This window comes from Lacerta agilis, chromosome 5 (genome assembly GCF_009819535.1).
Source record: "Lacerta agilis isolate rLacAgi1 chromosome 5, rLacAgi1.pri, whole genome shotgun sequence".
In the NCBI taxonomy this organism is placed as follows: Eukaryota; Metazoa; Chordata; class Lepidosauria; order Squamata; family Lacertidae; genus Lacerta; species Lacerta agilis.
In genome coordinates, this window is record NC_046316.1 from 46,977,560 (window position 1) to 47,003,762 (window position 26,203).

General features: G+C 40.2%; 1 protein-coding gene across 36 annotated transcripts in view; it reads left to right on the top strand.

Moving 5' to 3' along the window:
- Window positions 1–26,203, top strand: part of ABLIM1 (actin binding LIM protein 1) — a 215,613-nt gene that overhangs the window by 145,467 nt on the left and 43,943 nt on the right. For 27 of the 36 annotated variants that reach the window (XM_033149611.1, XM_033149600.1, XM_033149597.1 and 24 more), the window contains 5 exons: window positions 4,691–4,778; window positions 7,573–7,631; window positions 10,677–10,739; window positions 22,097–22,174; window positions 26,036–26,191. In XM_033149611.1, the coding sequence (XP_033005502.1) occupies window positions 4,691–4,778; window positions 7,573–7,631; window positions 10,677–10,739; window positions 22,097–22,174; window positions 26,036–26,191 (444 nt within the window). Of the gene's footprint in view, window positions 1–4,690; window positions 4,779–7,572; window positions 7,632–10,676; window positions 10,740–16,841; window positions 16,890–22,096; window positions 22,175–26,035; window positions 26,192–26,203 lie in introns of all 36 variants that reach the window. The other 9 variants (XM_033149584.1, XM_033149591.1, XM_033149593.1 and 6 more) reach the window with 2 other exon arrangements.

Below are 26,203 nucleotides of genomic sequence, written 5' to 3' on the forward strand. Positions count from 1 at the left end.
AGTGCTACCATTGGTTTGTCCAACCAGTCAAGGCAGGGCCTATAGGGCCACTGGGTAACAGGAGTGGGTCCATAGACCGTTCCTCCTAATCCGGAAGGTGGGCATCACACACGAGGTGTATTGCTTTACAGGAATCGCTATAGCCACAGGGGCCAAGCGATATACCAGGACCATCTGAGTCAGGAATTAGAAAGGAGGTGTGTACGGTGCAAGTCAGTTTTCTCTCGTCAATAAATGGAAGGGTCACTCCCTCAGGTGGAGGTTCCAGGAACCCAGGGTCAGGAAGAAACAGTAGTTAAGCTGCTTGGAATACTTCCAACAGCAGGAAATCTTCCTGTGGTACGTGTGGCCTATACGTTGATCCCCAAAGGTGGAGAGCAGAGAAATGATGCCCCACGAGAACACCACGCCAAGAGAGAATACACTGAGTTTTCTAGGTGTTAGCATCATGTTAACTATACTTTACATGGTGGTGGTATTTCTTTTCCTATTGAAGCACCTACAGGAGCGTAGGTTGCGGGGAGGGACCCAAAGGAGAATTGCTTGGTACGCATGTCAGGCCCCATAGATGCAAAAGGTGAAAAATGCCTTTGATACCCATCCCATTGAACCTGATTGCTTTAAATACGAACATGCATACCATTGCGGGAGAGTTAATGATGTTACTACCCCTATAAATGGAGAGGAGGTGCTACCTGATAGTGGCTCACAATTGGTCTCCATGGCCGAGGACCATATCTGTTTGTTATTTTGTTATCCATTTACATGGCCCCTTGTTTAGCCCAATGTGTCCAAAAGTGTATTTCTGATTCTGTGCAAAGGATAACTGATCCCTATAAAATGGCCCTGTATCGCAGTTTGGCTCAGGAGGATTCGTCAGACGAACTCGTACTGTGAAGTCCGAGTTGTCTGAAGAGAAAAGGAGGGAATGAAGGGGACAGTTCAAATAGCTAAATATCCCATATTGATTATAAATGCCTTAATTGCTTTCTAAGCTTGTTTATTTGTGTATCATTCACAGCATTTGTGCATTAATATATTTTCTGTATTTTTGTAATATTAAGAGAGACAAAGGAATGTGCCTAATGTTGCTTCTTCAACTATTTCTGGGAAATCAGCCAAAACTAGCCAGCAGCTTCAAGGTTTTGATAACGGTGTACGGTCTGGAATTAAACAATGGCCTGTTAATACAGAAATAGCACCTTGGCTGTTACCATAGAAACACCATCACGAGAGAGGGGGACGGAAAGCCCATTTTAAGGAATGTGCCGTTAATTGTGGTTAGCCTTTAATGGGCTTAAGAGCTGGTCTTGTTGATTGATCATACTGGAGGCATCAGGCTTGTTGGAATTGTGTATCCATTACATGTATTGGTATGTATTGATTTATATTTGTGTATTGTTCCTATGGGTCTTTGGGAGAGGGGCAGCTCTGAGTTGTGTGAGCAAGGGGGGGGCTCTCAGCCTTGGACGGGATGCATGCGCTTTCTGAGCAGACAGGAGGAATGCAGCTGGAGTTGGCTCCTGCCAACTGTATTAACGTTATATTCAGTCCATTAAGATGTAAGGTATTTCCTAGTTAGTAGACTCATCCCCCTGCATGGGTATTATTGATTTATGCTTTTATTTCCTATCTAATGCAATAAGTATTATTGCCGGTTAACTGAAGTTATGCTTTCTTGATTAGGCACACACACATGCCCTATGAATAGGTTCAACCTTCAGCATACAATAGCGGATCTGTGTGCTGACAAGCTAGGTGATGTTGCTATATTTCTGGGAAGCCTGCCAAGTACATTCAAAGCTCGCCAGGTGCACATTCCCAGACTGGGGAGGCTAGGGAGGTTACCCTCCTAGGGAACATGTGAACCTTGAGCCAATTTTCGGTTTCTATTTTCGGTTTCTGTATTGTCTTTATAAGGAGTACGCGCCAGTCTCTCAGTGCTCAGTCCAACTTTTGGATTGTGCCTTTTGCTTTACATATGTAACTCAAAATAAATCCTGCTGAACCCTGCATGGTTTTTGCCTCTTCGTGTTCCTGAATCCACCACTCAAGAGCTCAAGAGCCCATTATGGTCTTACAACAAAGCAACAGTAACAACTTTCTGCAGTTACCCAATCCCTGAACGTCACTTTTCAATCCCTCATTTGCATGTGCGGACCTGAGTGAAAACTGCAGCAGAATGAACTATATACACACACCCCTAGTGGCCTAGGGTGAGAACTTCAATACATAACAAGTTGTGTACTTTGTGTACCCCTAGACAGAAATACTACAGACATTTTCTTGGGAATAAGACATTTTGGAGTGAACTGGCATGGCATTATTCATTTGGTCCTCAAGCTGGGATTGCATACTTTAAGTATAACCTAGAGAAAGTCAAGACTATGGCCTGGTTTGCAGGAAGGAAACCACAGCTGCTTTGTTCCCCCACGAGCTGCTATCAAACAAACCATGATTATAGCTTTTGGTTAGTCTAGAAAGAGAGTAACATGGAGAAGCTGGCTATGGCTATCTCATACCTTACCACAGAGAAACTACCCCTTGAGTAATACTGTATTGCAAACAAAAGTACATTTCAATTTTTGATACGGAATTCTACAATGCAACTTTTGCCCGGACAAATAAGGAAGAGAGCCTTATTTTTAAAGAATTTCGAATGGCTAGCCAGATCTGTTTCTTAACAACTGCAGCCGTGCATCTACGCCTCCCCAAAGATGTTGTAAAACCATGTTATTAGTTCCTCCCCCCTCCCAAAAAATAAAAAAATAAAACTCTGAAGCTAAGGGAGGCTAGTGTTTTTGTTTTTATGATCCCTAAGCATCTCTGATTTGGGGTTAACTAGCCTGTTAAGTAAAGACAGGTTTCTGCAGGAAATCAGACAATGAATGGTTCAGTGGAATTAAGTTCTAGAATGAGATGACATTAGCTCTCTTGACTCCTGGTTTATCATTTTAATTCTGCACAGTTTCCAAACACACATACCTTTTTTTAAAAAAGTTTTACTGTATATGTTTCTTCTTTCTGTTAAATTCTGCAGTTCATGGTTATGCAAGTATTAGCAAGTGCAGCCACTCAATCTATTTTGCTTTTAATTTGATTTGTTCAATATATTTAGGCAGCTCTCTGATACTTGAAATTTTCCTAATTTGCCAGTGGGGAGACTAAGGCTGCAATGAAGTCTCAGTTACTATCATTGACTTATAATGCTGTCATTCTGTGTAATTCTCTTGCTAATGCTAACCTTTGCCTCAAGTGAGAGGACCCAACAGAGAACAATCTGTTGGTCTTTTGCCATAGATGATCATGTAATTGAATGCAGCTAAGAACCCATAGTTTAGTGCTTCCTTACTTTCACTTCAAACTTACTTATTCGATGTATGTTTACTTGGAAGGACTTGGACCCTAATAAGAATGCTGAAGATTCTAGGCTTAGTGGTGTCCAGTAATACATCTTCACAAAAGGAATTTGGCATTCCCCATTAATATGGGCACTCACTTGATGCCCTTTTGAGTGCAGTTCGTCAGACGCTGACATTTTGTTCCTTTGGACCTGAGGTCCCTGATATGGTCCCCGTGGGCACCATGGCACCCTCAAACATGCCCCTTGGCACCCACTATGGCCTCCTGCCACTCCTCATTTTTAAAGGTTTTTTTAAAAAAAAAATAAAAGAACACAGACACAATTTATTTTTTGTTTGGTTGAGAGTGTTTCTTGTTAGAGAGGGGTGGGTGTGCCACAGCAAAGATGTTTTGTTATTGTTTGCTGGGGGTGGTGATCCCGAACTTCATCAGTTTTTCTTCCATGAAACAGGTATTTGGTGGTGCCTACCACACTTTCCTAGATTTTCAAATGTGCCCTTGAGCCCCGAAAAGCTGGAGACCCCTGCTTGCGATGCTTTGCCAATTCACGGTTGTTCCAGAAGACTTTTAGTTGCTATAGTCCTACACTTTTTTGCTTTAGTGTTATTACCTCAACTATTGATGTTGCTTTTTTGCTGGTATTTGATTTTTTTGTATTGTTATGCTGGATTTGTGTCATGCTGGATTTGTGTTATGCTGGATTTGTGTGGATCTATGTGTTGTGTGAGTTATGTGAGCTGCTTTTAATTCACTACTTTGTGAAAAAGTGGGATACAAGTTATTAAATAATATAAATGGAATAACTTTTAAGTCTATTCAGTCTCGTATCAACTTATCTAGGAGACTTGGGTGACTAAGAGTATTTGGATTTAGTAATGAGATTAAAAAGCATTTATCACCTCTAGACTGCAACTTTAAATCCAACTCAGGCCAACAATATATTGAATGCTTACCTTATTGTACAGCCAGTGAATGGTCATTGTAAATTAAATTTAAGTGTCAATCCCAGTTTTCCACAGGGGCTATATGTCTCCTAAGAGTCAGGGCTAATAGCAGTGGAAAGGAAAGAGGAATACCAGGAATAGCAATACTCTTGCTATTAAAACAAGCAAATGGTCCCTTTGGGCCAAAGCTGAAATGGAGCAGTGAGGAATGTGAGTTTATATATTGACATACATACATTCAGAATTTATTTATTTATGTATTAATATATTGGTCACTTTTTCTTGCCAAAGGCAACACAAAACAACTCACAACCAGGCTATAATGAATAATGATGAAGTGTGGTATGGGTCAGAACATATTTTTTGCATTTGTATTTCTGCAGGCAGGGGACAAGCATTACCATCCAAGCTGTGCACGATGCAGCAGATGCAATCAGATGTTCACAGAAGGAGAAGAAATGTACCTGCAAGGTAAGGACAGGACTTTTTTTAAGTTTGGGAGCTACTTTGAACATGTGAAAAAGCAGAATCAAATTGATATAAATAAATAAAATAAACCAAAGTGACTGAGAAAGATCCACTTCTTTAGTAATTCGTATGTAACATTTCAGACCACTATTTATGAACTATATCTGCTGGAGAATCCCTCTGCCAGAAATATTTGGTGACCCCTCTCCCAATTTTCATATTCTCCAAATCTTGACTACAGCTCTTGGGTATGGAGGAGAGAGCTTAACCCTGAGAACAGGTTCAGATAACATGCTAGACCAAACACTGGATGACCTAAAGGGAACTGAGGAAGGAGCAAAGCAGTTGCAATCTCATCTCCAAGTGCCTGCACTTTCACCCTAATTCATGATTTGGTTTAGCATTATGTACAAATGTGGCTGATTTCCATTGGATCATCTTATTTGTCTGCTTGTTGACACTTGGAAAATGTTTGCAAATGAAAAAAATGTTAGATGAGTATGTTTCAGGTAATTTAAGAATAAAAACTGGTGAATAAAAATTAAGTTTATAATGAAAAAACTTAGTGCTTATTAGTTATCCCTGCTTAACGTATTAGTTAAGTAGGCATCCTTCTCATGTAATAATTTGGTAGAATTCTGTGTCTTTTCTTGCCTTTCATTTTCACAAGTAAAAAGGCTAAACACTTATTTAAAACATATATAAATGTCCAGTAGCACCTTAAAGGTAAAGGGACCCCTGACCGTTAGGTCCAGTCATGGACGACTCTGGGGTTACGGTGCTCATCTCGCTTTATTGGCCGAGGGAGCCGGTGTATAGCTTCCGGGTCATGTGGCCAGCATGACTAAGCTGCTTCTGGCGAGCAAGAGCTGTGCACGGAAACGCCGTTTACACCTTCCCGCTTTCGAACTGCTAGGTTAGCAGGAGCAGGGACCGAGCAACAGGAGCTCACCCCATCGTGGGGATTCGAACCGCCAACCTTCTGATTGGCAAGCCCTAGGCTCTGTGGTTTAGACCACAGCGCCACCTGCATCCCTTCAGATTCTTTGGTATCTGAAGAAGTGTGCATGCACACGAGAGCTTATACCCAGAACAAACTTAGTTGGTCTCTAAGGTGCTCCTGGACATTTTTTATTTTTTTTATATATATATATTTCAACTGCATCAGACCAACACGGCTACCTACCTGAAAGAAAAAGAAAGAAAGCTGAAAGTTCAAGGAAAGAATGAGAGGGTGGGATCCACCTAATAAGCTCTGGCAGACCAAGTCTTGCACCAGGACTTCCACTTGCACAATAGGGATTCCCTCTTGTCCTCCCACTACACTCCCCAAAATTGGCTCTGGGTGAGGTCAGGAGAACACTCAGAACAGGGTGTGCGAGGGAAGGAGGTGGAGGGTGCTTCCCACTGGCAAGCTGAAATACTTGTGCAGATGGAATGACTGGAAGAGTGTGGCACTGAATCCCACCCAGAAACTACCTAAGGAAACTAGACTTATCCTCAGGCCTCCCTGTGACTGTGCTTTTCTTCAATAGCCTGTCTGCACTGTTATTGTTCAGTCGTGTCCAACTTTTCGTGACCCCATGGACCAGAGCATGCCAGGCACGCCTATCACACCTATCTTCCACTGCCTCCTGCAGTTTGGCTGCACTAGAGGCACTAAATGTGGTTGCTGGCCTAATACGTGGCTTATTGTAGATTTTCTTGAAGAAGAAGATGCAGTCCAGAGCTACGTGACTGAGGAGTATGCTGGCAGGATAAAGCCTATATTGTGTTTCTTACCTTGGCTGCAAGTTTTGACTACCGGTAGCTTTGCCTCTGAGCCAATATTCTCATGACATTGGAACCTTTTGGACATGAAAGGAGTGACTTTACTTCCCACTTGTCCCAAATCTGTGCCCTCCTCATGAAAATGTTTATAATGGAGTGTGCTGATAATAAATGCCATGTGATTATCATCCTTTATTACAGTGCCGAAGGTGGATCTTGTTGAATAAAGGTTCCCCATACTGTTGACATTTACTCTGTAAACCTCCTGCTTTTGTTGGGAGAGGATTTCCTTTGCTTTATTGCTTGTACTGTAGCTAATAAAAAGCACAACTTTTGGGAATTTCCCATTTTCTTTTTAGTGTCAGGCATGTTTTTTTACTCCCACAGTCAAATGGGATTTAAACGCAAGCTTTGGCTTCTTTGGGATGCTAGTTAATTTTGACATTGGCTTTTGTGAAGACAGGGGTGGATTTTTTTTCCTAAAGACCTTTTAATGGTAAATGCAAGCACTCTTTACTGAGGGCTCCTCAGATGGTTTGTTTATTGGGCATTCACCAATCAGAAGCCTCACCTTGGTTTTCGAACTGTTTCAGGAGTCAAATGGACTCCCGGAACGGATTAAATTTGAGAACCAAGGTACCACTGTAGTGCTGCAGTGCCAGGGGCACTGTGAAATTGATTTGAATTCTTAGTGGAGATGGGAGAAAGTGACTTGGTAGTTAGAACCTGAGTGATAGGTTGTCCACAGCAGAAGCAGCTCTTGAGAATTCAGGGTAATAATATTACTTCAGTACTGTTTGCTGTTTGCATGCTTCCATGCTCCTTTAGCTGTACATTTGTCAATAAAGAGACTATTACAATACAACTATTAATACTTCATTATGTTGTTTTTCCTCCAAAAGGAAATTGACCCAGCAAAACTGCCTTAAATCCTGCCTTGGATGGGTGAAATGAAATACTTTCACTTCACTTTTTTCTTCTGAACTGAACGCAATATGACTTGACTTCTTCTCTCTCCACCCTCCAGGTTCTACAGTTTGGCACCCTGACTGTAAGCAGTCCACAAAGGGTGAAGAAAAGCTAAGGGTAAGTTTTGTTGCTGTTGAAAGGGGTGTGTAGCACACTTGGCAGCCTGCATTTGCAGGAGCAGATTCCACCCACCTTACTTAGAAGAAGTATAGGGTCTTGTGGCATTAGACAGCTTTCTGATTACTTAAGGCAGACCATCATGGGAGTGACCCACAGACCCTGTTTCCTGCACAGCAAGCAGATAGCCTGGCCTGCATCCAAATATTTTCTACTTCCAAGTGTCCTTTGCAATGGCACTCAGTCCTGCAAACGCTTCCCAACAGGTCCTGGGCAGCATCCTACCAGCACTATCATATGTTGTCAAAAACAACATTACTTTCCTGTGAGCTAAATGTGTGGTTTACGAAGAGAATATTGCCACCTCAAATTATTGATTTGGCTGTTCGTACATTCCTGAGAGGGGGGCAAGAAGGGATGTGGGCAGCAGCAGGCACAAAAAAATAGGAAAAGAGACACAGCCTCAAATTGGTAATGGAAAATAATGTGACATTTAATAAAAGACTTGTTGCCTTATTGGAAAAGTTATATTCTTGAGACCCTGAAGGTCTTTACTGCAATACTTTTGACATTCTATTAAATTTCATTTTTTCCATACTATTATATTTTTTCCACACTCTTGAATTCCTGTCATTTATATGAAGTTGTCAGGGTGATTCATGTCACCATTACTGAAATTGTTTGGGTCATATAGTTGGATGCTGTATTTATTTATAGTCTAAATAGTAATTTGACAGACCTGCTTGTTTACATCGTCTTATCTGTTGGCCACAATTTCTGCTCCTCCTCTCTGTATATATTACCAGTATGTGTGCTTATATACCTCCTGACATAGCTGACCACTTCATATATCTGGCAGAATGGGCACTGGCCCATAACATTATTGCTTAGCCTTTAAGATACCATAAGGCTTGGGTGTTTTTCACTGCAGTAGACTAATGCAGCTTCCTCATGTTTAGAATGAATGCTGTTGCTTGCAGCAATATATGGACATTGAATATACACTGCCAAATTAAAAAAACTGATTTTGTAGGGCATGGGGGTGAATACTGTATATTCTGGCGTATAAGACTACTTTAATCCAGGAAAATCTTCTCAAAAGTCGGGGGTCGTCTTATACGCTGGGTGGAGAATCTGCGGTTGAGTATATCTCAAACTCTATATTTTAACTGGAAAAGTTGGGAGTCGTCTTATACACCCAGTCGTCTTATACGCCGGAAAATACGGTATTTTATTACGTTATAAAAAAATTAATAGTGTCAGTAATTTCAAGGTTGTGACAGAAGCCACTATGCATATTTCTGTATCATTGAGATCAGTAAGATCAGGGTAACTGCAGGTAGGGATGTGGCAGATTCTCTGCTGCATGTCCAGTCCTGCTAGCTAGAGGTGGCCCCCAGCTTTTCCACCTGTTCTGTTGCACCACCTACAGGCTGCCCAGTTCCTCAGGTAATAGATCCAGCAGTTGCATTGCCAGCCCTGCTCTATTCCTGAAGGGCCTTGTTTCAGGTCCTATGCTAACTACCACCAGTGGGACAACTGCTGCTGGTGGCATGTGTTCTGCTGTGCATAGTGAGGGGCCTCCAGCAGCGGAACCCCTTCACCAGCAGAAACCAGTGGAGGATATTTTCACCGAACCCTAACTCCCATAATAGAATTGAATAGCTTGTGTCCTCTGCACTGGCTGAAATAAGACCAAGAGACTTTAATTGTGTTGTATCACCCACAACAACACCACTGCTATTATGAGAATTCTCTCACTAATTCAGAATGACCTTTCAAAATCCATTGGGTTTATTCCCAGTTCCCAAGGAAACTGAAGATGTTCCCTCCAAGTATCTCATTTCTCCCCCCCCCTCTTATACGAGCAAGTGCTCTTTCCTTAGCTGAAGATGATTCAACATGCCAAAGCATTCACACACCAAGTGTGGAAAGTGGTAGTTATAGAAGGTACTTAATACTACATGGAGTCAAAATTGTATTTGCTTCCCCCCCCCCCTTCTGAAAGCCAAAATACACATTGTCAAAACTGTTTGTTGTTGAAGCAGCTTCATTGGGCTGTCTTTTGTCTGCATTTGTACTTGGATTGCACCCTCCTTAACTGTGAGAGTTCTTACTGGTTTAGGTTTTAGGTGGAGTCCATAAAAACAATGATTGCTTAAGATCCATTTCCCTTTTGATTTCTTTCATAGAAGGTTACTGATGCCAAAATAAGCAGGAAGGAAAGCAACGCTTTAAGTGTAGAGATGTTTCTTTCTTTTATGGTTGCCTGCCAGATGGAGATTTTCTGTTGATAGGATGTACTGCTGCATTAGCAGTATGTGTTACCAAGTTGGTTTTGATGAAATGTCTCCCCCCCCCCCACTGGGGGAAAAAACCTTTTTACATTTCTCTGTATCTAGTTGCACCTCCAATTGCCCTTTTTATTGCACATTCATGGTAATCTGTGCCCCCGGTGCTATCAGGGTATTTGTGCACCATCCCTCTTTCAGTCCTGTTTTGCACCTGCAAATGTTTTGGGGGTGTCATGCTGCTTCATTTTCATTCAGTGTATATTCTGTAACTTCTTGCTGAAATCCCATCACTTTTCATATTACAATTGTTCTGGGTTGTTTTTGTCCCACTTTTGGTGGGATTAAGCCTCTCCAGACAACAATAATGGGCACATCCAGACCACATATTTAAACCACTTTTAACAATCAATTCTCCTTCTCAGGGATCTTTGGGAATTGTAGTTTCGTGAGGGCAAAAGGGAGGGGTTTTCTAACCATTCCTAGCACCCTTAACAGACTGCAGTTCCCAGGATTCTTCGAAGGAAATGCTGGTATTTATAGTACTATAGAAGTGCTTTAAATGTGTAGTGTGAGTAAGCCCAGTGTGGTAGCCTTGGGGAAGCATCATGGAATAACTAATAAAGCAGAATAATTCCACTGTGAGTGCATTACTATTAAGTTGAGACCTGCAATAAAACGCCAGTCTGGCGGGGCCCTGAGAGAAACCATTGCCATTTTCATTCTTTCTTCCCTTTTCTTTGTTTTATGGCAGCATTCCTCATCTGATTTCTTTTATCCAAAGAGTTTGGTTCTTCGCAGGCCACGCTCATCAGAGGTTTGCAGTTGTGAATTTATACACTTCTTATCTGACAGTTCTGTGGGAAGATATCTGATTTCTGCACTCATATTTGCAGTTTCTGCTGTTGATACCACTTCCTCCTTCACCATCACCTCACTTGAGCACTTACTTTTTCTTTTGAAAATGTACGCTTGATTTCTAATTTGCAAATGTACACTTGATTTTGAATTTCTGCACTCAATACTGTGTGTTTCCTAAAAACTGGCACACAAGAAGTAGCGTTTTGATGTTTTGTTTCTAATGTACATGTATGGCAAAAGTTACAAAAACCTATCATTTTGGATAATGGAAATGCTACATTGCATGATTCCTCTACTGATTATTCAGGGGTTTTTATTCATGTATTTCCTGAGGAAACAATTGTCATAACATTTGTCATCAGTGGAAGTCAGTTCAATAAAAGGTATTGCATTCCCTTGCTTGAACATTCTCTGTTGGACGACAAGACTTACAGACAAGTAATGTTCATGAGTCTTGACCTCCGTGGAGAACATTCAAGGGAGAAAAGGCTGTGCCTTCTCTCTATGGATTGGTGAGAATTCAGTGATCTCCTGGAATAAAAATGGCTTCTATCACATGCAGCTTTCAAGAAGAGAAATCATCCAAACCAAGACATCTTTGAGCAAAAAGGGCACTTTTTGACTCCTGTTTTGTACTCAGACTCCAGTTGTCAGCCCATACCAACCCCACAACACAGTACTTAACATATTCCTTCCCCTTCTCCTTTACCTTTCACTTTGAAGGAGGAGATGTTAAAACAAGTACTACAACCTCCGTTTCCTGTTCTCCTCAAATTTCCTGGGCTAGGATTGAAGAAGGCATTCATATGCATGAAATATCCCAAGTCCCCACTTGCATGTATGAGGTCTAATGATATACCCAGACATTGTTGGTTTGCATCCTGGGAACAGCATGATCCTCTATATATATCCCACAGTTGGTGCATATTTTTTCTCTGTAGGAGTTTCCCAAGACCAGCTTAACGGGGAGTTTCCCCATTCTCGTTAAATTAACTAACATATATGTGTAAAGGAAACAATGGTGTAGTTTCACGGGCATGGTTTTGTTTCACAGGTAGCTGGGGTATTGTATTTGTGACTGTGTGCCCAATTTGTCTGGCTTATACTCATCACAGTTACTTAGCTATTGCTGAAATGGTTGCTTATAATCAAGTCTCCTGTCTAAGGTTACATTCAGCAGTAGAAGTGCCAGTAATTCTTAGATCTCAAAGCTTGCCAGATGTTTCATGGGAAATTTAGAAAGCCATTTTGCAAGCAATCACTTTATTAGGTTCAAACATTGGGTACACCCTAAACATTTAAAAATTATAAATGGCAAAGTGGTGGCTTTAAAAATAAGTTTGCTGTGCTGTTGCAAATTTAAAGCATGTTGTTTGGAAGAACGTTTCTTGAGCAGTTTTACAAGTACAGTTTGTTGGCTTCTCTGGCAAAGGTTCTGAACTTCTTGTGCCCTTTAACTGTCACTACATCTTTAATGATAGGAAAGCTTTGCCTGCTGAATTTAACATGCAGTGATTAAAGGTATGTGTGCAGCTAAAGTGGTTGTGGGGAAACCTGGTTTATGTTTTTGAACAATGGATCATTGAAGACTTTAAACAGCCTCATTGACTTTGCTGAACCTCACTTTACAAGTGAAGGGTAGTACTTCAGTTTTCTCTGGTCATGTGTGTTTAATTATTGGTGTTCATCCATCTCCTTCAGTCTTCTTTCCTTTCTCCTGCTTCAGGTGGATCAGGTGTTCATTTTTATATGTATATGAGAATGAAAAGTGTCAGTAGGTTCAAAATTATTGCACCTGGCAAGAAAAGCATAAGAGCCAGGAAAAGCAGGTGGAAATGATGGGAAAGCATGATACATATGCTAAAGCTTCATTTCATTTTGGAAGTCTACCTTCAGCAGCATAGCCTATCAGGAATTGGTGGTTAAGACATAGCAAATTCTGTATCCTGTTGCACACATGGGGATAATCTGGCCAGCACCCCTTCCAGCAGCCACAGATTTATCATCACTTTGCAGCTAGATTAATAGGGAGAAGTCATCTGTTGTGAGATTTCGATCCCAATTTTTGTATTTTTATTTATTTATTAAACCCAACGTAGTTAAGTATGATAGTTACTGGAAATGCAATATTGTTAACATGCAGAACTTCTATACACCTCCTGTGGTTTCTTTAAAAATCCCTGAAGCCAAAGGCATATACTGATAGAATTGGCTGTTTCCACTGGTTCCACAGGTCTTTGGGCTAATTCCTTACAAGCATAACTTTTTAGAAGCACCTGACACTGAGTTAAATGGTGAACTGAGTGCCAAACTATATGGGATGCCAGGTAATCTATTACTGGTCTCTTGTCTCCTCCCCACCCCCTTTTTAAGGGAAATGTAGGTGTTGTGAGTGCAGGGTTCAAGATTGATTGCAGCATCACTGAAGAAGGAAGTGCTTAAACCTTTTTAATGGGTAATTTTTATGTTCAAAATGCTGTTCCCAGCATTTGAGAAAGCAGTATGGGCAAGGCAATTTAACTGCAAAAACACACATTCCTAGCTCTCCCTTGAGTGTGCCAAAACCTGAATCTCCCTAAGAAATAGGCTGGGAGGTTGCTTACAAATTTGATGCTGTCACATATAGTTCAGCTATGAACTCCACTAAAGCAACAGAGCTGATGTTGCACACAGTGACCTCATTCACACATAATGATGACCTATCAGCCTTAGGCTCATGTGCACTCCCCTCTACTGTGGCCAGAAGGAGGAGTTTGGAACTTTTTGCTTCTATTTTGATGAACCACAGCTTGATATGGTTGTCAGAACAAGGACAGACTGGTTAATCTTCACTATGATTTTCTGAACCAAGCCAACTTCAAACTATAGGTTTTTAATCCTGCTTGTTTCAACTGACTATAACTTAATAACAGTTAAGAGCTCAGAGGAAATGCTAAACTGTGGTTAATCTAAAATGGTCCTTGTAGCTGTATTGTAGTGGAAGAGGGGAGTGCATGAGTTTTCTGCGACTGATTCTCATAATATTAAACCATGGCTTAGCATGACATTTGAAAACAGCCAGTGACAACTTATCTGAGAGGTGCCCTAAAATTTTAATTAAAATGAATATGATCCGACTTCCGGTTAGGTGCCGAGTCAATGGCGGACGGGAGTCCGAAGGCTCCGTCCTCCGCTAGGCGATAGGGATCTCCGTGCCTGCGCCACGGGTCCCTTAAAGCCACGGGAAGAGCGTCCCATGGACCGACGGCTTCGTGGGTCCCAGACGTGCTGTCTCCGCTCCTGATTGACCCTCGTAAGGGGGAAAGTCAGGCGAGCGGAGCCCCAGCACGGGACTGAAGAAGCGACTGCCTGCGGAGGATCAAAGCAGCGATCCCGCCAGACCTGAGCACCCGGCACTTCCTACACAGAAACTTCCAAAGAAACTCTGTAAGTTAAAGAATTGGATTATTTTACAAGTTTAAAGAGCACTGCTTGCAGAGGAAATTGCAAAAGGAAGCCTGTTCCCTTTGAACTGTTTGCGCGAGCTTGGTAGCGCTAAAAGATCAAAGCCGCGACTAACGGGAAAGTTTTGCGAACTCTGCCAAACTTTTTAAAAGTGGATTAAAAGTTGCTTAAAGGATGTTTAAGGATTTAAAAACAGTTGATATGGCAAAAGAAGATGCCCCTCACCCTCTGGATTAGGATTCCGGGTCAGTAGCGGGCTGTGATACATTGTTGCCATTTTTTCTTTGTTGGTGTCTCAGTGACTGTTTACCAGTGGAGACATTTTGACTTCTTTGTAACCAGATACAAGTTACTCTATGGACTTTGGTGGTAACACTGCAAGTTAAGACGATCTGATGTTATCCCTGCAGGAACCGGAAAGCAGTGTCCCCAGAGCCTTGGAAATAATTGAACAATTTGGACTTGTAGCTGGTTTCAAATTAAACAAGCAGAAAACCAAAGTTTTAGGAAAAAATTTGAGTGCAGAACAAATTCAAAGAATACAGGAAGGCACGGGCCTCAATTTTGTCAAAACAGTAAAATATCTAGGTATCAATCTCACAACCAAGAATTTGAACCTGTACAAGGACAATTACGAAAAACTGTGGATGGAAATAAAGAAAGACATGGAGATATGGACAAGATTGAAACTGTCGTTAATGGGAAGAATTGCCGTGATAAAAATGAATGTCCTACCAAGGATGCTGTTTTTATTCCAAGCCATACCAATTTTGGACAAACTGGACTGTTTTAAGAAATGGCAAAAGGACTTATCAAGGTTTATATGGCAGGGCAAAAAGCCAAGAATTAAGTTTAAGATTCTAACAGACTCTAAAGAGAGAGGAGGCTTTGCCCTGCCGGACTTAAGACTTTACTTTGAAGCAGCGGCTTTTTGCTGGCTAAAGGATTGGTTTAAACTAGAGAACGTTGATGTATTGGACTTGGAAGGATATGATAATATGTTCGGTTGGCATGCATACCTTTGGTATGACAAGGTTAAGATCCACAGAACTTTTAAGTCTCATATAGTTAGAAAATCCCTGTACCAGGTCTGGACTAGATATAAAGACTTGTTAGAGAGAAAGACCCCTAGATGGATTTCTCCAGTGGAGGCCAAAGCCTATAAGAGACCGAACATGTCTGCAAACTGGTTAAGATATATGGACATATTGCAGCAGGAAGGGGACTCTTTTAAGCTAAAAAGCTACGATCAAGTGAAAAGCCAGGTCCCCGACTGGCTGCATTATCATCAGGTATATGAAACATTCAAAATGGACAAAAAAGTTGGTTTTCAAGTAGAAAAATCAAAACTGGAAACAGAATTGATAGAATCGAATTTTAAAAACCTCTCCAAAATGTATAATCTTTTGCTAGAGTGGCATACGAAAGATGAATTGGTTAAATCGTCAATGATAAATTGGGCGAAAGATATAGGACATAATATTATGATGGATGACTGGGAGAGATTGTGGCAAAAAGGTATTAAATTCACTGCTTGTCATAGTTTAAGAGAAAATATAATGAAAATGGTTTACAGATGGTATTTGACACCAGTTAAGATAGCCAGGATGAATACCAAAATGTCAGATGTATGTTGGAAATGTAAACATGCGAAAGGTACCTTTTTTCATATGTGGTGGTTGTGCCCAGCGGTAAATGCTTTCTGGGATAAGATTTATAATGAACTCAAGAAGGTAATGAAGGTTACCTTTTGTAAGAAACCAGAGGCATTCCTTCTGAGCATAACTAATGAAGAGATACCCAGTCAGGATAGAGTGTTTTTTATGTATGCCACAACAGCAGCTAGAATTTTATTGGCAAGAACATGGAAAGGCGAAGAGATACCAACGGTGGAAGAATGGCAGATGAAGATGATGGAATACATGGAACTCGCAGAACTGACCGCCAGAATCCGGGACCAGAGGGAGGAGAAGGTGTCACGGGATTGGAAGAAATTCAAAGATTATCTAGTTAAATCAGTAAAATTGAATATTTGAGCAGAATTAAATAGAATAGCGGCTTTAGCAGGTATATGTTAGATAAAATTGTTAGTAAGATATTTTTGTGTGAAAGATTTAATTGTTAGAAAATGTGTTAAGATTTGGTGTTTAAGTTAAGATATGGTTAAGTAAAGCAAAGTGCATTAAAAATTGAGCAAATGTGAATAGAATAAGACACAAAAGCTACCTAGAAGATATATATGTTTTTGAAGACAGTGGAGGGAATGGGGGAAGTCCCCCAAAACAGAGAAGATAGTAATAAGAAAAGTAAGAGGATAAGTGTTATTTTAAAGGTTTGTATATGTTTCTTTTTATTGTAATTGTTTGATTGTGTTTTTGTGCTGTGTCTATGTATTGTATTTTTGTATTGTTATTGTTGTTGTTTATGCCATGTTTTTCTTTTGTCTTAATAGAAAATAATAAAATCTTATAAAATAAAATAAAAAAATAAAATGAATATGATCCGCACTGCATTTTGTTTCCACTGAGCTATTATTTTGAACTCTTTCTAGCAATGTTAAATGACTGTAGAATAACTTTGCAAACCAAAACGAAATTGTTCCCTTCTTCTCCAGCTGTTTTCACCACCTTGTATAATGAACTCCATCAAAAAACTAAGGCAGGTACTGTAAGCAGCACTGGAACAGTGTCCTTATACCTTATAGTAGTAGTGCATCCAGTTGGATTGATGTTCAAGGGATTCTTCCAGATATGGTGTACTTACCCCATACTTTTCCATAGAGCATGACTTGAACATCTGTAATGTAGAAATGGCCCAACATCACATCACTGTATCAGGATGATGTGGATGACTCCGGTGCTTTAAGAAGTTATCTGTCCATATTATGTGCAGTGCATGGCAAAACTAATGTCAAGGCAAAGCAGAGGCGCTTTTAATTAAGATGTAAACCCACCCAACTTAAATAACAAGGGAAATACATTTTGGGGGAGAGTGTGGTTTTCATAGAGTATATGCTATAAATGACTTGCTGCAACCATAGCAGCACATGGCACAATATGCCCTTAATGCAAAAGGAACATGAATATCCTTTTGCTTTGGGCTCATAGGTTGATGCAAGAAACAAACATAAAGCAATAACATATATTTAGAGAGGAATAATCAACATGAGCAGTGTTCAAGCTGTACTTTGATGATTAAACTCCCTGGGCCATTGGCATCTTTCATATACCAATCTGCCTAAAACAAATGCGCCTGCCCCAAATTTTGCAAGTCAGCTGTGGTTTATTGAATTGACAACATTAACTTGGGGGTAGGGTGGGGATTTTGAACATAAATTCTGCAGTACTTATTACACCTGAAATTAAGGCAGAATTTCAGCATAGGTCGAGGTGTTAATCTCTTGATTGGTGTTTTGACCTACAAACAGGTTACTTTCATTCCAAGAGGTTCCTTCTAAGTAATTTCCCTAATAAGTATTCATAGGGTTGCAGAGAAGAGAGACATAGTTGAGAAGACAGCATGGCAGCAAATGTAGTCTTCGTGTTCAAAGGCTGGGAAATAAGCCAAACAAAACAAATGATTGTTTTACAGCAATTGCAATGTATCCTCATCAGGTGGAATAGCAGTCTTTGGGGGGAAAGTGCAAAATCTTGATGAATTTCAGAGTATCTGGTAATTTGGAAACATTTGGAAAAACCCCTTCAGTAATAAAAAGCCACAGGGTTGAAGGAGAGGGTCTAAATAAGTATAATTCTTAAAACTAAGGAAATGGTCCTAAAATACAAGTTGTCTCTTCAAACTAAGAGTTGTAAATCTGTGCAGAGAGGTGGCAATTGTAGGATTAATATAGAAAAGGAGGTTAAATGCAAAAGCCTGGCTGTTCAGAAATAGTTACAGGTAGGTAGCCGTGTTGGTCTGCCATAGTCAAAACAAAATAAAAAATTAAAAAAATTCCTTCCAGTAGCACCTTAGAGAAGGAATTTTTTTTTTTTTTTGTTTTGTTCAGAAATATGTCAGCTAAGCTAAAGGTTTTCACATGGATACAAAATGATAACAACTAAATGAGATCAAGTTGAGGGATGCTGAATGGCAGAGCTACAGACAGTCATTTTGCTAAATGTCAAAATAACAGAAAGCTGGTAAGGGACCAAAGTTGAATTGTGATAAACAGAGGGGTGGACCAAGGAAGAAAACAGTGGCCATGTAGAAGAAAGGGAAAAACAAGGCCACAGCTTTATTAGTATTTTTGAAATGTTTTGACTGTAATCATTCCACATGAAAGCTTAATAATAAAGTACATACCAAATTTGGGTTTGTATAATGCACAAAACATGAGGCACTAATGATGCTTCTCCACCCTCTTACAAGTACAAAATGGTGTTGCTGATATGTCTGCCTCTGAGCAGAAAGCCAGCACTGAGCTGTGGCCAGATTACTGAGTCTGAGGATCATTCTGTTCTGCTTGGTGGTGGTATTTTCATAGAATTTTTAAAGAGTTGGAAGGGACCCTGAGGATCATCTACCTGTAGTTCAACTGCCGGTGATGCAGGAATATGCAACTGTCCCATACATTGGCATTATCATCTACCCATCTATCATGCCACAACCTTGGCATTATCACGTACCCAACCTCAAGTTGTGTTGTAAACCACTGTGATGCATTTTTATGATACAGTGGTATATAACTATTTTATAAATAAATGATAACAACCTTTCTAGCCCCACATTTAAATGCATCCCATTTTAATGACAACAACTCAGCACACCTATTTTGCTTACCAATTGTGAAACAGGCCAGTATGTCGTAGTAGTTGGAGTGTTGGATTGGGGCCTGGGAGACATGGGTTGAAATCCACACTCAGCCATAAAACTCACTGGGTGACCTTGGGCCAGTCACTGTCTCTCAGCCTTAGTTCACCAGGCTCTTGTGAGGATAAAGCGGGAGAGCTATGTGCCCCACCTTGAGCTCACTGGAAGAAAGGGAAGATAAAAAAAGAAATAAAGAAGTGCTAGTATAAAGCTGGGAATTGGACAGAAAGGCTGAAGGGTCTGTTACTGGAAATCTCTTCTAAAAGATAAGGAAATTCAACTAGCCTTGCTTTCTGTCTTCTCACTCTGGAAATGTTTGTGATCTGGAGGGTGCACTGCATTCTTCCGTCCAGGGTGCAATCTCTGTTCTCTGGCCTTGGTTGCTGGCTATTGAAAGACAAGCACAAGTTCACCAAGAGTTTAACTAAAAGGCAGAAGGAGGCCAAGCACCACTTCATCCCCTTTAGTGATTTCTTATAGTCTTGAAAGGGCATGGAATTGTTTGCTGGGGGAGACAAGATGTCTTCATTGCTAAGGCAACAGGGCTGATTCTTCTTAATCCTGATCAACCCCTAACTGTGCCATATTCTAGATGAGAATACGTATTCAGATGTGCACCCCATTATGTTTACAGTAATGTGGAGAGACAGCATTGACATTTCGATCCAGGTTCAGATGAGAGGCTGTGTTGCCAAGGTATGGCAGTTGGCTTGGCAGTGGAGACATTCTCTCCCCATACCAAGCACTGGCTTCATATGCCCTCAGTGATGTCATCAACTGCTTGCCAAATCCAATTGACTAAATGGTACTGTGAAGTTATTGTATTTCCCAAGTGGCCCTTGATTGGCTTGGATTGCTAGAGAAGAAGAAAAAAAACCAGCCAGAAAAATAAAAGGTACTGAAAGAGCAGCAGTACTGGGGAAAGAGGATGCAAACTGAATTACCCTGACATTGTCAACCCCCCCCCCCAAAAAGCCTCCAAAATATTTAAGGATGTTCTTAGTTTTGTATCTACAAAGCTCACAATTGGGTAGTTAGAGGAAAGTACTTAATTTCCTTTGAAGATAAATCCTCATTGCCATAACAGCTTAGCTGGATGCTTTGCATTTCTTTTTAATTCTATTCATGCATGTTGATCTTTCATTTGGAGTAATTAACTTTTCATTTATTTGACATATTTTTGCAAAACTTAATGTATTGCTATGCTTTATTTTAATTTTGCTATGGTTGAATAGACACTCTCAATGTTCGTTCTCTTTGGTTGTTTTTGCATGCTTGTAGTATATAAATTTTATGAAATAAATAAAGTAAATAAATTAAGCTTGACTAAGAAAAGGATCCATACTGGCTGTTGCTCTTGAAAAGTGAAATAATGTCACATTCACAATTATTTGTTGCTCAGTTAGACCACAATTATCTTTCCATTTTTATATTGCTTAAACTTGTTTTGCCATTAGAAGAGCTCAGGTTGCTGTACTGTGCACATTTTATCCAGGAGAAAGCCTAGCTCCCAAAATACAACAAAACTTGCTTCTATGTACACAGACTTAAGTTCAGGAAATTCATGAGTGGGCTTCAATTTGAATCTGCAGCTTCCTAGTTGATGGCATGTGATCTTAACCACAAATACACAATCTATGTGGTGCAAATAACAATTAGCATAGGAAAGAAGGATAAACAATGACACTTGGAATCTTTTAGGGGGAGGGAGGATGGATGGAAACTAGCAGGAGATGTGGTAGAGTTGCCCTCTATATAGCTTTTGGCCCTTTGAAGACTGTAGTATTGATTGACTGACAGATTGATTTTAATTTCTATACCAGTTAGAGCTATCTCTAAGTAGTGTACAAAAAACCAAAAGCAACAATAGACAACTGAAACAAAATATTACAAAAATACACAAGTTACATATAAAAATGTTACAGTAATATAAAGTTACTAATATATATATATATATATATATATATATATATATATATATATATATATATATATATATTTTATTTTTTCTTCTGACACACCCTTCTTCTCAGCCTCCAGGTGCTGAGCCAGAGTCCAAACAAGCTCTCAGCTCACCCACAAAAGTCTGAGAGGGATATATTTAAAACCATAATACCAAATTACCAATATCCTGTAACTTTCCCAAAGTTGTATCAATGTGGGCTATTTCTTTTACGTGTTGCAGCTGTCCACGTTGCTGCTATATCTGCAATGATTCCTCCTTAATGTAAAGGTTAAGTGATACAGTGTTAGGGCACATATTCCATTAGCTACTAGGGTCCCAAGGTGTGTAAGATGTTGTAGTTAAAAAATTGGCACCCTGAAATGAGCCTGCAAACACACTGCAAGTCACTGCAAGTGGGCAAGGACTAGCATTATGAGCCAGCTGAAATTTCTGAACCATCTTTAAAGGCAGCCTCATTGCAATAATCTAAACAAGGTTACCATATCATAGCTAGACCACTGAAACCTTTGAAACCATCGTATCCCTATAGTGGTGTGATGTCTGTTGTGTTATGCGTTCATCTAAGACTGAGATGGTGAACCTGTGGCTCTCCAGAAGTTGCTGAACTCTTAACTCCCATCAGTCCTAGCCAGCATTACCGGTGGTTAGGGATGGTAGGAGTTGTAATCTAACAACATCTGAGGAGCCATAGGTTCCCCGTGCCTGATGTCAGGGATGTTAGGTGGAATGTGTGGTATTGCAGGCAGGTTCTGGACCCTAACCACAAGTTTTAGCTGACTCCCAACACTTTCAAACTACAACATTCCCAACTATAGACAAGGATATAGTATTCTGGTGGTTTGGTGTTTTATGCTGTTACCCTTGCTAGTTGCGTATACCTAGAAAGCTCTTGCCTGTCAACAAAATGCAGGGAAACCCCCCCCCCCCTTCACAAAAGAAACCCAGCCTGCTTCACAAGATCCAGATGAAAACATTACGGTTTTCATTGAAAAATGTTGACATGGTCTTTTGAAAAACTACCTTTTCTGTGTTTCAAATATAATGCAGCCACGCCTTTGCAGCTTATTTTTTTGTTGCTGTTGTTGTTGTTACAGCCTACAAGAACATCATCGGAAAGTATTTATTCTAGGCCTGGATCCAGTATACCTGGCTCACCAGGCCATTCAATCTATGTAAGTATAATTTTGTCTTACCTTTTTTATTTATTAATGATACCTTATGGAGAAGTAGCAGCTGGGATTTGTCACCTGTGAGATGAGAAGTCCAGAGTTTTCACCAGGCACTCGAAACCTCAGCCAGAAATGCATGCCTTTCAAAGCCTTTGAAATGTTACTTTCCGGGTTATTGATCCAGCGGTAGGTATTGCCAACAATATGCCTTGAGTAAAAATTGAAACTGACAGATTCCATTCTATTCTTTATTGAGTGGCTGAGAAGAAATAAGGCTTGAAGACTTCCTTTACATGCATGGGATATCACACCAAGCTTGTGTGCTGAAATATATAGCAAGAGTAGTTTCCCTCTCATAGAGCGACAATTCCCAGCACTGCTAAGAAGTTATGCTCCCCACAATTCTTTGTGGAGATTTTAAATGAGTGCTGGATGTGCTTTAAACATATGGAGTGGATAGCAACTGACCCATAGATCTGTGATTTTCGGAAACAGCCTGGCATATGCTATGGCAGCTAGTAAAGTTGACAGAGGACTTTCTGTTCATATCAACCGGGGCACATGCCTAAATCAGGACTCTTTATGAACTGCTAGTTTCAAACTACAGAGCACACTTTGGCGTGAAGCCAGCATATTCAAATGGGTGGATTCAGAGCCTTCAGCAAATTTGGAAAAGTCAGCTCCTCATTACATTGCATAGCCTCTAATCTGCAGTTCCAGGGAACCTTTATATATTATTCCGATGCACAAGGGAATAATTAAAATGTCTTGTCTTAACAGCAGTAGCTTAAAAATGTTCAGACATGAATGCTTGGGCTTCAACAAAAGTGGCTTTTAAAAGTTGTAGTTGCACAGACTCATTTCAGTTATGGCTAGAAATCATTCCAAAACAAGTTTGAAGAAGACATAGTAGCATGCACATCTCTTTGTAACATACTTTTAGCAACTAGTTTTAGTAAGCCTGTGCTATGATAGAAAAAAGTCAAGTAATACAGACTAAAAGAATGAACATTATTTTTACTTACAGGTAGGTAGTCGTGTTGGTCTGCCATAGTCAAAACAAAATAAAATAAAAAATTCCTTCCAGTAGCACCTTAGAGACCAACTAAGTTTGTTCTTGGTATGAGCTTTCGTGTGCATGCACACTTCTTCAGATTTTTACTGATAGCTTCATGAATAGCAATATTCAGCAGTTACTCCCATTTATCCAGATATTAGACTTCCTCCCCCCAAAATGTTTTGGATTATCCCAGCCATTTAATCTCACCCCCTCTCCACTTAAAACCAGACAAATGAACCTTAAGAATTTGGCACTCTTCTCTCCATTCTGTGGTGTTGTAACAATAGCCTCACAACCATATGAATGTTGTTCATGCAGTAAGCCCACTGTGTTCATTGGGGCTTACTCCCAGAAAAATATGTAGAAGGTTGCAGTGTAAAGCTGTAATTTTATTCACACTTAGGACCTGTTGAGGCAGGTGCATTTTCAATAGCTGTCATTGATGCAATAATAGTGCATTAATCGTGAATTTATACTGTCCATGTATCATTCTGCTTTATTCGTTGTTCTGTGATGCTTCCCCAGTGTTACTGAATTATTGCTGTGTGGAGCAGCACTTGTGAGCTATAGCAGTGTTTTTCAACCTTTTTTGAGCAAAGGCACACTTGTTTCATGAAAAAAATCACAAGGCACGCCACCATTAGAAAATGTTGAAAAAATTAACTCTGTGCCTATATTGACTATATATAAAGTAATTCTCTTGAATTTTTCAATTTTTCCCACGGCACACCAGGCAACATCTCGCGGCACACTAGTGTGCCACGGAACAGTGGTTGAAAAACACTGAGCTATAGTGCAACAAAAACAGAGCAAGGAATAAACTGGAGTATTTGTGGTCTGAGAACTTAAGGGTTTCCAGAAGGAAGTTACAGGGCGTGCGCTGATCAGAAGTGAAGTAGGCATAAACTTCATTGAAAGCTGATTCATGAAGGCACAATAAAAAGGACATCTGGAGGGGCCCTTACCTGGGAATAAGCCTAGCTGAACATAGCAGGATGTATTTCCTAGAAAGCAGACATAGAACTGTGCTATTAGGCTGCAATCCTAAACATACTATGCATTGACTACTTCTATATTCCAATTTCATGGAATGTGTGTTGGTCTTTATGCAGCCAAAATGGCATCACCTATGTACAAAGGAGGTAAATTCTCATTTCCTTCCTCAGTGCTAAAACAGTGTGTGCCTGAGTCACCCAGTCTACTGCCATAAAAACATGTTGGAATCAGGGAGTACACAGCAGGCTTCCTGGCAAAGTTTGCTTGAAGGTGAATGCAGGAGGAGGAGGAGGAGGAGGAAAGAGATTAATGAAAAGACATGAGAATGTAGGGGGCTGGATCTGAGACAGCTTCGGTGGAAGGTGCTGAGCAATAACACAAAGCAGAAACTGGAACTGGGTGTGTGTGAGGTGAATGAACCAAAAGGGGTAGATGCAGCTAGGAGAGCTAGGAGTAGGAAGCAGGAGAAAGGAGAAGATGGAGGAGGGATGATGAAGTTGGATGGAGAAAGAGGCAGACTGAGGGAGGGAAGAGAGTTTTAGACATAGAGAAATGGCACGACAACTGACAAAGGAGGTTGGAGGGTGAAAGGGCAGGTGTGTTATGGGAGACTCAGGAGGATAGAGACGCGGAATGACTCCTGGGGGAAGGGAAGTGAGAGGAAGAAATGTGGGGGTTGTGTGGGGCACCAAACTCACCCAACAACCCACACAGTATTTCGTTGGAGGCCTCTACTTGTTGTTGTACTCTTGTAATCAGGATGCATCCTAATGCATCACAGCGTTTCATATATTCTTTTGGGGGAATGTAGATTAAGTGAATTTACAAACAATTATTTATGGAATATAAAAATTTGGCTTACATTTAAATGGATACTTTAGTGTGCTGAAGTTATCAAGATGCACCATGTGTGAAGAAGGACTTGTAAATCCTGAAATGGGCCTGGTGCGCTTAAGATACGCCCATTTCCACGAGGTTTTTATAACAACTTGTGAGACTTCATTATTTTAACCATGTTTGCCAGGCAAAATAAGGACAGGCGCAAAGTAAATCCTATGGTTACACAGAGCTCACTCCCAAGGAAGATGCAGCAAAACCCAATTCATAGTTGGTTGTACACACAATTTGTTTTGTTCCTTTCTTTTATTAAGGAAGAACATTTATTAGCCAATGTGGAATCATTTTTAGTGAAACATTTAGAAACTGACTTGTGCTGGTTTCTTCTGGGGAAAGGGGATTGTTTTAGACTGCTTTACACTTTAATATTTTGCAAATAAATCATTTCATATATTTTAATTTTTTTAAATTCAGGTTTCTTTGAATTCTTAGGGATGAGTGGGATAGAAATATAATTAAATGCAACAAATAAAAATCAACCACAACTTTTCTAACAGGATTTTGCCCCATATCTTCTCAACATCTCCTTGACATAGACATTGGCAGGAGCTGGTTTATGTATGGCATGTTTTGTTGATAGGAATATATCCTATCCTATGTTTTGTTGATAGGAATATATCAAAAATAATTGTGTTGTTGCCCAAAGGCTACCCACTGAGTTACTGGCAGAGCTGAATTTAGACTTCATAGCAGACTGGGACTGATGTATTGCCAAGTCTAGGCTTTAATGCAAAAAAAAAAAAGGTCCACCCTGTTGAAAAAGATGCATAAGGCCAAAGGAAATAATAGACCGGCTATAAGGTTTTTCTTTAAGCCTACTATATAAGCAAAGTCCCTAAATAATGAACTGTATATTTAAAAAAAAATCTCAAGTTTGTGTGTTTAATTTATCTTCTGTCTTTGAACTTCAGGCAAAAGTAGACAATGAGATCCTTGATTATAAGGATTTAGCAGCCATTCCCAAAGTCAAGGCCATTTATGACATTGAGCGTCCAGACCTAATTACTTATGAGCCCTTCTACACTTCCGCCTACGAGGAGAGACAGGAGAGGCAGAGTCTTGGAGAGGTAATGAACTGG